The sequence below is a fragment of the Cannabis sativa genome, chromosome 8 (genome assembly GCF_029168945.1).
Source record: "Cannabis sativa cultivar Pink pepper isolate KNU-18-1 chromosome 8, ASM2916894v1, whole genome shotgun sequence".
In the NCBI taxonomy this organism is placed as follows: Eukaryota; Viridiplantae; Streptophyta; class Magnoliopsida; order Rosales; family Cannabaceae; genus Cannabis; species Cannabis sativa.
Genome location: NC_083608.1, coordinates 8,506,901 through 8,519,641, shown reverse-complemented (window position 1 = coordinate 8,519,641; position 12,741 = coordinate 8,506,901). Strand labels below are relative to the sequence as shown.

The following is a 12,741-nucleotide window of genomic DNA, read 5'->3' as shown; positions in this document are numbered from 1 at the left end:
ATGGAGTTTATCTCCCTGAGGACTTTCCATGTTGGTAATTATGTCTTCTTGAAAGTTACTCCTATGCGTGGTGTAACGAGATTTGGAGTGAAGGGTAAGCTAGCCCCGAGGTATATTGGACCTTTTGAGGTTATCGAGAGGATTGGGGAGGTCGCTTACCGATTAAACTTACCAGGACAATTGGGACATGTTCATAATGTGTTCCATGTGTCTATGTTGAGGAAGTATACTCCAGATCCGTCACATGTTATTGAGTATGAGGCTATCCCTCTTCAGGAAGATGTGACTTATGAAGAACAACCTGTCAAAATCTTGGAGAGAGAGTTAAAAGTGTTAAGGAACAGAGAGATTCTAGTAGTCAAGGTCTTATGGAAAAACCATAGGGAAGACGAGGCTACTTGGGAGATAGAGTCCGAGATGTATATGAAGTATCCTCACTTGTTTAATTTTCAACTTAAGGTTGTGCTTTAAAAATTTCGGGACGAAATTTCTCTAAGGGGGGTAGAATGTGAAGACTCAGTTTGACTTATATATATAATAAAATAAATATAATATAATATATATGTATATAAAAAAAAATATATATATTTTTTATATATGCAGAAAACAGTGTTGTTGTCCCTCTCTCTCTCTCTCTATCCATCTCTATCATTTTCTCTCTCTTCAAACACAAACCCAAAATAAAACCCACAAACCACCATCACCACCACACTCCGATGACCAACCTCCGGCCACCACCCGACCCCACACGCCGGACAAAACGGAACTCTAGGTGCCAGCGACCTCACCCCCCAAGCGTCGCCGCTCCTTTCGCCACCGTTAGCTCGGGATCGCAAGTCAAAGTTTGGGGTTTCAAACTTTGAATTGATTTTTTGGTCACCTCTAGCGTCCGTTTGATGAGAGGTTTTCACCACTAAACTCAACTCGTCGAGGAGAACAACCTAGTCTAAACCATTTTTCCCGATTCGCTACTTTTTCCGGTGACATTTTTGTAGCTCCGCCCCTTTCCAGCGACTTTCCGGTGACATCGTGTACCGTTTTGACAAACAGTTGGCCTGGGTGTGATCTACTCGTCGAGGTGGTCGTTTTGATATACACTACGCCTATTTTCGGCAACGTTTCCGGTACACCGATTTTTATCGTCACCGATTTGTTAATGTGCATCGCTTAGGTGAGGCTTCGGAACCCTAAATTTTAAATATAGTCATATTATATGTCGTTGGACTCAGTTTTGAATGTAGAATGCGATGATGATAATTATTTAACCATTTGATGGTATAAGTGAGAGTAATATGTAAGATTGGACTAAAACAATTGGATCTCGGGACTTGAGAGCTTAAGATTGTCTTTTGGATAAAGTTTAACGACTCGGGAGAGGTAGGGACTCAACTTGATTATTGGGCTTGATTTCTATATGTGTTGTATAACATTAGACATATTCCAATTTTTATGATTTACAAAATTGTTTGAAAAATTGAAAACTTAATCTGCATATTTTTTTCTGGACTATTCTGTGGCACTGAGTGCCAAATATATTTTTGTGTGCAAATATTTATGCAGGTTATGATTTTTGGGTTTATTCAAAATACAGCTGTTATGCTGCCGAATTTTCTAAAAAATAAAAAGGAATATGTTGTTTTGTTATGCTTATTATCTGACTGCTTTGGTTATACTGATGAGAGCCATGTTGATCATGTTCGGTGCATATTGTTCTTTCACGACCTAGTCTCTATGTCATCATAGGTAGATCAGGTGTGCACTCACCTGTAGGTGAAAGACCTGAAATCTGTACAGGGAGTGAATTAGATCTGAGCCCATGTACTATGGTGGATATCAGATGCGACTACCCGATTTTGGATGTCGTTTTCTATGATTGGTATTGAGAGCTAGGGGTCTAGTGGACGGTGAAATATGCATTTGACGTTTGATTTGTGATTATTTGTGGTCTCTCTACTTTATTTGTACATATTGATACTGTTGATGAGATATTTTATTTTTACAAAGCTAACCATGCAGGAATTTTATTAAACCAAGGGTCTTTTGATATTAGTTGTTTTCCTACTGGGCTTTATAAGCTCACCCCCCATATTTTCTCCCATTCCAAGAACTCAATTTGATGCTAGTGGATGAGGATGGTACCGTTGGGAAAGGAAGTCGTTATTAGTTTAGTCTTATTCTACCCTTTAATCTTCTAATGAAACTGATTTTGTATTTAAGTTGAAATGGATGGTCTGGATGACACAAATTAGCTATGTACTAGTTAGAAATGAGGAATGATGGATGCTAGGTATTATTTTGGTATTCTATTGACTTATTAAATCTATCTATTTGGTGATTACATAACTGTGGGGATATTATTTTTCTTTTATATTGATGAGTGGTCCTGATTTTGTTACTAATATTTTCCTATTAATATAGGAGTTAATCCATTACTTTTAAGTTAGTATTTTATGATATAAATTAAAGGATCATTTATAAGCTTTATCTTACAACAAGGGTCAAAGTGTGACATTTGACCAGCCAAGTTATGGATATTACATATCTGACACGGCCTAGGGCTCGGGTCGTGACAATGTGAGTTATCAAAAATGAAAAGACATTATATTAATATCCTAATAATGAATGATTTGATAATTTATTTAAATAAATTAATAAAAATCTTTTTTTTTTTTTGGTTGAAATTCATTACTCCAAAATATCAATTTACAACCTATTAGCATCTTCAATTGAAGATGTAAATTTTATATGTGTACGATGAATACAGTATATAATCAAACAATTTAACTCTATTGAACAAAAAGAACTGAGTTACAATGCTGAAAATTACTCAACATCAATCGGTTTGACATTTTTAGGCTAATTACAGACCACTCTACTCTTCACATCTACCTTTGTGACATGAACCACCTGTTCATGTGCTTGCTTTCCTGAATTTCACAGTATACATATCATTTCGGTTCTTCCATAAATGGTACACCAAAACAGCTACTGCAGCAGTAAGCACTGCCTTGCGAAACCTGCTGGTTTTGGCTCTTTCTAACCACCTTAACAACCTCTTCAGGGTGTTTTTTCAACTCTCCAGCCAAGCCAAGCTTTTACTTGAGATAGACAAAGGTTAGAGAAGGGGCAAGAGAAGAATAAATGCTCTGAAGTTTCAGTTTGGTCTTTGCAGAACAAACAGAAATCTTCTCCAATGATGTTAAATTTATGCAGTCTTTCTCTAGTTTTAAGTCTATCTTAGATAGTTATCCATAAGCAAAAGCTATGTCTAGGTATATTAAGTCTATTCCATACCTCATGGCTCCAATACACTTTGTTTTGGGTGGGACAAAGAGCCTTGTAGCCATTAAATGTTCAACTTGAGATAGACAAAGGTTAAAGAAGGGGAAAGAGAAGAATAAATGCTCTGAAGTTTCAATTTGGTCTTTGCAGAACAAACAGAAATAAAAATATTTAAAATAAAAAAATAGAGAAAATAAAGAGTAGAAAAGATAGCTTATATGTGATGCCACATAGCCTCTCTTATACATTCCTTTATATATATATATTGATTATTACAATAAATTGAGGTAAAAAGTTCTTTTTTTTAATAATCAAACCGATAAAGAAATATACTAAATCGTCCTTATTAATTAGTGTACTGCATATAATTATCCAATATCATTAGAGACTATATTCGAAAGCGAGAGAGAGCAAGATTCTCTTGCATTGCGGTGGTAGCTAAAAACCATTCTCGTGAGGTGGTTTGGGCTAATACTGTAAGGTTGGATTTCTCTAATGCTTGTTGTGGCGAGGCAGCTGCGTGTTGTTTAGCTCTTGAAATGGCAAAGCTCAAGGGGCACGAGTTCATTATCGTGGAGAGTGACTCAAGACTCAAGAGTGATGATTGTTGCTCTTAATCAAGTGTCTTCAATTTAGGAGATTGAGAACTATTCTTCTTTTTGTTGGAAATTCTCTAAATGTTTTGATGGATGCGTGTTTACTTGTATACCAAGATCTTGTAATTTTGCCACTCACAATGTGGCCAAATGAGTCTTTACCCACAGATAATTTGGTAATTTAGGAATCTGTTCTACTCCATAAGATTTATTTTGTAATGACGGTGACATCCAATTTTATTTATTAATGAACGATTATTTTCAAAAAAAAAAAAAAAAGAGTAAGATTATACAATGTATGAGTTAGAGAGATACCCCATACTGTCTTTTCTGAATGTGTTCCCAAACTGGGGTAAGAATTCAAGTGGGTTAGGCCAAGTGTGCTTGTTCAGGAGCCTACTACCTGGCCCTTCTTGTCAGTCTGATCACCACGCAAACCCATGTTATCTTTCTTACTCCCTGTCATTTAAATAATTTTATTATATATATATGTACAACATGACACTTGCAACATTTAATTATTATAAGAAAACAATTAATATACTAATACATCATATATATTATTATTAACTTTTTGTATTTCATGAGGAATTGGTAGCGCTAAGTATAGTGGACCCTGAGTACCACAGTACTGTTGACCATTCTCATGTGTTTGGACTGTTATAAAACCAAACCTCCATACTTTGGGTTACAACATAGTACGTGTGTTCTCGTAAACTCTGCCGTCAAACATACATAGCCCGATTCCCTAACCTATTCTTCTAAGTTTACTAATTAATGCCTCCCTATACTTAGGCCGGAAAGAAACAATTAATAATACTACTATATATACAATAGGGTAATTTGCGGCAAAACCTCCTAAAGTGGACAGGTTTTTGCAACTAACCCCCTAATTTAAAATTTTGGTGGTAAAACTACCTAAACCACTAGTCCGTTAGCAGTTACCCCTTTCCATCCATATTTGGCTGTTAAGTGCCAGGTTGGAATGTCCACGTGTACACAGTGTACACGTGGCACAATTTTATTAGTCCACGTAAATAAATATATAAAAAAATAAAAAAATTAATTATTTTGAAAATAAAAAATAAAAAAAATATTTTTCTTTAAAAATAATTAAAAAAAAAAACAATTTTAATTTTACATTTTTTTTCTTTTTTTTTCCTTTCTTTCTTTTTTTTTTTTCTTTCTTTTGCAAATACCCTCTTCTTCTTCATCTCAGCTCTCTCTCTCGCAGGTAGGCAGCCCAAGAAGACCACCATCATCTGCCATCTCTGATCTCGCTTGATCCCCCTCTCTCTCTCTCTCTCAGCCATCTCTGTCGATACCCCTCTCTCTCTCTCAGCCATCTTCTCTTTCTCAATCCCCCCCTCTCTCTCTCTCCCGATAATACCCAACCTCAGGACCATGTCGCTGTCGTCATCGTCGTCGAGGACCACGGACCCAGGTGCCGTCGCCGTCGTCGAGGACCACCACGCCAGGTAAAACCCGATCCCCTATCTCTCTCTATTTGCTCGATCTCCTCTCTCTCTCTTTCTCTCTCTCTTTAGATCTAGGGATTTCTATAAAAAAAAAATTGCAATCATCAAGATCTGTGTGTATATATATCCCTATTTGAGTATTATCGTGTTTATTATTTTCAGATATGAGAAAAGATAATTATTGTGGGGGAAAATAAATTTAGGGTTTTCAGATTTGAGTTTTGGGACTGAAATTTTGTGTATATATTTGTGTGTATTTATTTGTTTGTTAGATTTGAATTTGTTTAAATTTGGTTTTAGTATTTAATTTTTTTGTGTGATATGGATTTGAAAAATAGGTTGTGGTGGTAGTTTCGGTAGTGGTGGGCGGTGGTGTTTACGATGGTTATGGATGGTGGTGGTTTACAGTGGCTACGGTGGCTACGGATGATGGTGGTTTCGGTTGTGTTGGTGGTGGTGTTTACAATGGCTTTGGAGGGAAGTGGTGGACAGATAGAGAGAGAGAGAGCTGAGATGAAGGAGAAGAGGGTATTTGCAAAAGAAAGAAAAAGAAAAAAAAAGAAAGAAAAAAAAAAAGAAAGGAAAAAAAAAAAAAGAACAAAAATGTAAAATTAAAATTGTTTTTTATTTTTTTTAAAATAATTAATTTTTTTTATTTTTTTATATATTTATTTACGTGGACTAATAAAATTGTGCCACGTGTACACTGTGTACACGTGGACATTCCAACCTGGCACTTAACAGCCAAATATGGATGGAAATGGCTAACTGCTAACGGACTAGTGGTTTAGGTAGTTATACCACCAAAATTTTAGATTAGGGGGTTAGTTGCAAAAACCTGTCCACTTTAGGAGGTTTTGCCGCAAATTACCCTATACAATATTATACTACTTAATTTGTTAACATAAATTAACCTAATTTGTTTTACATAAGAATGATGGTACGTACTTTAAACAACATCTTTCTAGGAGAAAAGATCTCTAATCAAATTTAAATATATTTTAACGATTCCGTGTGTCTTTGATTCTTTTATGCCAAATTAGTCAAACCATTATCACTTTACTTGAATACACAATTTAATATTATTATAATTTATATATATATATTAGTATATTAGTAATTAATGTGTAGATAAACTATTGTAAACCATAAACGATAAGGTGTATGTCCTAAAAGTTAAGTGTTTCATGTCCGCACGTGACAGGAATGTAGCCTACTTCTTTTTCGGCAAAATTTCATGGCATACAATTTCTTTGTCTAAGTTAGTTGGGATTTGGGTAAATCTAACTGTTATTCATTAATATAAATTGGAATTTATGGCATTTTCTTTTTTAACCAAAACATACAAGATACACATCCACGAAAACACCATCAGGTGTCTAGGAATTATTATAAAAACAATGAGCATATCTCAAGTATTAATTGTGTCACTTTTTTAGTACATAGTATTAAGTATATATAAGTATATTGTTTGGTGCAATGTATACTAATAGTTACTTAAATCGTATATATGCATGCTTTTATTTAAAAAAAACATTTAAATCGAAGTTATATAATTTTTTTTTAAATGGTATTGTACATAAATTTAAAGCAATAATACAAATTAAAAATACTTGTTTATCCAAATTTTAACAACAATAGATGACGTGGCAAGAGTAACGTGGCACAAAAATAGCGGGACTAGATTAATAGAGAATATGTAAAGTCATGAGCGCTAGTCATAACGGGTAATCATGACTGTTAGATGGAAGTTTGCAGTCACTTTTACCCTTAGCTTAAGCAAGGTAGTTACTTCCAAGAAAGAAAAACGGTAGACTATATGTGAAGACTCGATTTTGACCAAATCAAAAAAGGTTTTATGTATATAAAATAATAATAAATAATAATAATAATAAATATATATAATATAATAAATAAATAACAAATATATACATAATATAAATAACCTCTCTCTCTCTCTCTCTCTCTCTCTCTCTCTCTCTCTCTCTCTCTCTCTCTCTCTCTCTCTCTCTCTCTCTCTCTCTCTCTCTCTCTCTCTCTCTCTCTCTCTCTCTTCAAGGAAGCCATAACCACCATCACCACCACTCTCTGGTGGCCCATCTCTGGCAACCATCCGGCCCCACGCGCCAAACAAATCGAAAGCCCAAGTCCTAGCGATCTCACCCCCCAAGCGGCGCCGCTTCTTTCGCCACCGTTAGCTAAGGATCGCAAGTCAAAGTTTGGGGGTTCCATCTTTGAACGGATTTTTCGATCACCTCCGGTGTCCGTTTGACGAGTCGTCTTCACCACTAAACTCAGCTCGTTGAGGAGAACAACCTACACTAAGCTATCTTGCCCAACACACTACTTTTTCGGTGACATTTTTATAGCTCCGCCCCTATCTGGTGACATTTCGGTGACATCGTGTACTGTTTTGACAAATGGATGGCGTGGGTGTGATCTATTCGTCGAGGTCGTCATTTTGATATATACTACCCCTATTTTTGACGATGTTTTTGGTACACTAATTTTTATCGCCACCGATAGTTAATGTGTACCGTTTAGGTGAGGCTTCGAAACCCCAAATTTTAAATATAGTCATATTATATGTCGTTGGACTTGATTTTGAATGTAGAATACAATAATGATAATCATTTAGCTATTTGATGGCATAGGTGAGAGTAATATTTAAGATTGGACTAAATAATTGGAGCTCGGGACTTGAGAGCTAAAATCGTCTTTTGGACCAAAGTTTAACGACTTGGGAGAGGTAGGGACCCAACTTGATTATTGGACTTGATTTTTATATGTGTTGCATAACATTAGACATATTTTAAATTTTTATGATTTGCAAATTGTTTGAAAAATTGAAAACTTAATCTGCTTACTTTTCTGGACTGTTCTGAGGCACTGAGTGCCAAATTTATTTTTGTGTATGAATAATTATGCAGCTTATGATTTTTGAGTTTATTCAAAATACAACCATTATGCTGCCGAATTTTCTATAAAGTAAAAAAGGAATATGTTCTTTTATTATGCTTATTATTTGTCTGCTTTGGTTATACTGATGAGAGCCATGTTGATCATGTTCGGTGCATATTGTTGTTTCACGACCTAGTCTCTATGTCATCATTGGTAGATCAGGTGTGCACTCACCTGTAGGTGAAAGACCTAAAATCTATACAGGGAGTGAATTAAATTTGAGCCCCGATATTATGGTGGATATTAGATGCGACTACCCGGTTTTGGATGTCGTTTTCTATGATTGGTATTGAGAGCTAGGGGTCTAGTGAACGGTGTGATATGCATTTGATGCTTGATTTTGTGATTCTTTGTGGTCTCTCTATTTCGTTTATACATTTTGATACTGGTGATGATGTATTTTATTTTTATAAAGCTAACCATGCAGGAATTTTATTGAACCAAGGGTCCTTTGATATTAGTTGTTTTCCTACTGGGCTTTATAAGCTCACCCCCTATTTTCTCCCCTTCAGAAACTCAGTTTGATGCTAGCGGATGAGGATGGTATCGTTGAGAAAGAAAGTCGCTATTAGTTTAGTCTTAGTCTACTCTCTAATCTTTCAATGAAATTGATTTTGTAATTAAGCAAAAAAATAGATGGTCTCTTGATGACTTAAATTAGCTATGTACTAGTTAGAAATGAGGAATGATGGATGCTAGATATTATTTTGGTATTTGATTGACTTATTAAATCTATCTATTCGGTGATTACATAACTGTGGGGATATAATTATTCTTTTATGTTGATGAGTGGTCATAATTTTGTTACTAATATTTTCTTATTAATATAGGAGTTAATCTATTACTTTTAAATTATTATTTTGTGATATAAATAAAATGATCATTTATAAGCTTTATCTTCCTACAAGGGTCAAAGTGTGACCTTTGACCACCCAAGTTATGGATATTACATATCTGTCATGGCTTAGGGCTTGGGTCGTGACACTATAACACCCTCGCAGATGAGATAAACGATCACCACACCCCAACGGGTCAAATTAGTCTAGGGGGTATTAGATGACACTACCCCCACCATGGACGTAATGACATCCTCAAAAGAAGATGAGTACATTCTCATGATACCATGATTACCCACAACGTTGAAGATGTTTAGGGGTCACCCAAAGATGGTAATTGACACCATCCTCATGTTGGGTCTTAGGGGTGTCACCCCAAGTACTAGCTTCTATCCCCGAAGGTGGTTAACGACCATGTCACACCCTCGCGAGACCCTCATCATCAATGACAAATTCAAATATTCAAATCCTGCAAGAAGCTCAAGGACAGTTACAAACCCACAAAAATAGCGAGATATTATCACAAAAATCAAACTTCAACCACCTTCAAAAACCAAGGACACGGTTGAGATAGCTCCGCGTTGGTCGTATCTCTTGAAGAGAGAAATATTGACATTTTTGCCTATATAAGGGGTCACCCATGGCCTATGAAAAGGATCCGCAAATTTGAGCACTTAGAGAAAAAAAAATACATTTTTATTCTTTGCATTCAAGAGCCACTACTACAAAAGTTAGAATTTGTGACGATTCCAAAAAGGATATTTTTTGAGGACAGTCGCTAATAATATTAAGTGACTATTTTAAACCGTCGGAAAAAATTGGCTATTTCAAACGGTTTAGAACACTCGGGAGGGCAATCTACGACAGTTTTATGAGTTTATCGTGATTTTTAATAGTTATTTATACCTGATGGTTTAAAACAGTTAGGTATACTATAGGCGACGATTTTAAACAGTCGCCTATAGTATACCAGACGGTTTTAAACCGCCGCGTATAGCTAACTAATTAATATAAAATCAAACCCTCGCTACATCTCTCGCGTTCAGTCTCTTTTCTCTATCACACACACCAGCAGTGCCGATATCCCATGAAACCCACCCATGATCTCCCTCACTTGTCTCTCTCTTAATCTCCCTTTAAATCCTCGAAGACGAAATCCATATCCACCGCCGAAGGACAACCACCAAGAAACCCCATTTTGAGCGGTATCCACCATCGACGAAGGACAACCACCAAGAAACCCCCATTCGAGCTCCACCGCCAACGATGCTTTCTCTCTATCTTCTCTCAGTCTGTTCACTCAACCACCAACTATTCCCAACCATGGTCTCCGTCCTCCTCGTGGCCACCGGCACCCACCACCTCTTTTAGGTGTATATTTTAATTATTTATTAAATTAATTTATAAATATTTTATATATACGATTATATATACATATACATATACTTATTTATTTAATACATATTTTTAAATTTAATTTAGATTAATTGTTTAATTTATTTTAAATTTAGGTATTAATAAAAATATTTGGTTTAGTTTAATTATTTAGTTTTAGATTTAGTTATTTTAAAAAAAATATTTAGTTTAGATTATTTGTTGTTATGTAATAAAAAAATTATTTAGATTATTAGTTGTTAGGTAATAAAAAATATTTAGTTTCGGTAATATTAATTATTTAGGTATTAAAAAAATATTTTTTATTAAATATTTAGCTATTAGTTTGATCTTCCTTTAAGTTTTTATTAATTTGTTATGAAAAAATTTATGTTTAGATTATTTGTTTTTATTTAAATTGCTATTGAAATTTTTTATATATATATATATATATATATTATTGACTTTTTTAGTCGTTGTCAAACTTTGTCGAGCTCCTCCTCCCTTTTTGGCGGACTTATGAGAGAGGCTCCTTATTATCGGTAATATATATGTATGTATGTATTTTAAGTGCATACACACATATACATAAAAATTGATAGTAGTTGTAAAATTTAAAATTTAATCAATATTATTATTTTTTAAGAATGGTTCTTGGTGTTGATTGAAGAGTGGAAAAGTAGCTAGCTTTATTGGAGAAAAATGTAATCACTAAAACTTTAAAATTCTTTATTTAGTGGAGTTTGAATATCTTAGATATTCGTCCTTAGTCAAGTAGATTCTGCGATTAATTGTACTGCAGTCAGATTGGTGGATAATTTTATATTGTTTATGTTATTTTGTTTGTTTTGCATAGTTTCGTGTATGTTTTATTTCTTATTTTTTTTATGTTTAAAATTTTCAGGAACGTCGAATTACAGTTGTTTTGCTGTTGAAATTTCGATAGAATTAAGATAAATTTCTCTAAAAATGCATAAATATTAGAAGAAAAGTGTTAGATTGCGGTAAAAATGCATAAGTATTTTTTTATAGCATTTTAATTTTAATGTTAATATTTAATTTATTATTAAAAAAATATATGTAATGTTGTTTTTTAGTTAAAAAAAAAAATAAGTGTAAGTTTAATAGTTTAAGAAAATAAAGTTTAGTATTTTATTATAACTTTAGTATAGTTTAGGTAATATTTAATTTTAAATTTTAATTTTACAAAGTTTATTTGATATTGAAATAATTAAAAACTTTGAATTTTTTGTGTTTATGTGTTTGCAATATGGTAGGTTATTCTTTACAAGTTTAACGTGCTTATTTATTTATAATTTTTTTAGAATGTGTAGGTTTATCGTTAAGTCTTTCGTTGGAGCAATACTAGACGATATTTGAAGTTGAGATCTTAGGATTTAAAGAGTGTATTTCATTTTGTAAATATTTTTTTGCTTCAAAGTTGATGATGATAGAATTGGAACTGAATATAAAATTTTGTAAGCCTAAACTAGTACATTATGTTATCTTATTTTTTGCACAATGACGTGGCAAAATATACAAGTGACACATGTTGTGCATTCCTCGTATCTGGGCGGAGATGAATGACCCGAACAAACTTCATATTATACATCTGCATGTATAACTTCTAATTACCCGAGCAGGGTGGAAGGCGGACTATCCGAGCAGAAATAAGTTTGGTTTTCTGTGTTGGATTTTATGCCCTAAATAAAACTCTTTACAATCTGATTAGTTATCAATATAAGAAATTTGAAGTGATTTATGTTTGCATGAATTTTACATGCTAATGGTTTAATATGTTTATTACATTTACACACAAAATCAGTTAAATCCAGATCATATGTTTATTCACAATTACAGTATCGTCAACACAGTGGAATGTGATTGTGATCATATACATCAAAATACTTGGTCCCTGTTTCATCAGTGTTTTGGATTTACACTAATGTGATAATCAGCGATGATGTGTACTTACACTTGGAGTAAGTGTTATGTTCTTTCCAGGACATTAGTAAAGTATACTAGTTTCGAATGTATGGAGTATACATTGGACTGGACCGATATTGCAACTAAGTTAAGATACTACAAACTTACCGTTATATATATCTTTCCAAGTCAATATCAGTAGTTGATCTTAAGATTAAAAGAATCTAAATCCTGATATGCTTAGGCTCAACTCAGGAGTATTATTCATGTTTTTTGATTTATTAGTTA

At 33.9% G+C, this 12,741-nt stretch overlaps 1 protein-coding gene across 1 annotated transcript; it reads left to right on the top strand.

Moving 5' to 3' along the window:
- LOC133030378 (uncharacterized) lies at positions 1 to 471 on the top strand. Its single transcript, XM_061103111.1, has one exon. The coding sequence runs from the start codon at positions 1 to 3 to the stop codon at positions 469 to 471; it is 471 nt and encodes a 156-aa protein (XP_060959094.1).
- Positions 472 to 12,741: the final 12,270 nt, after the last annotated feature.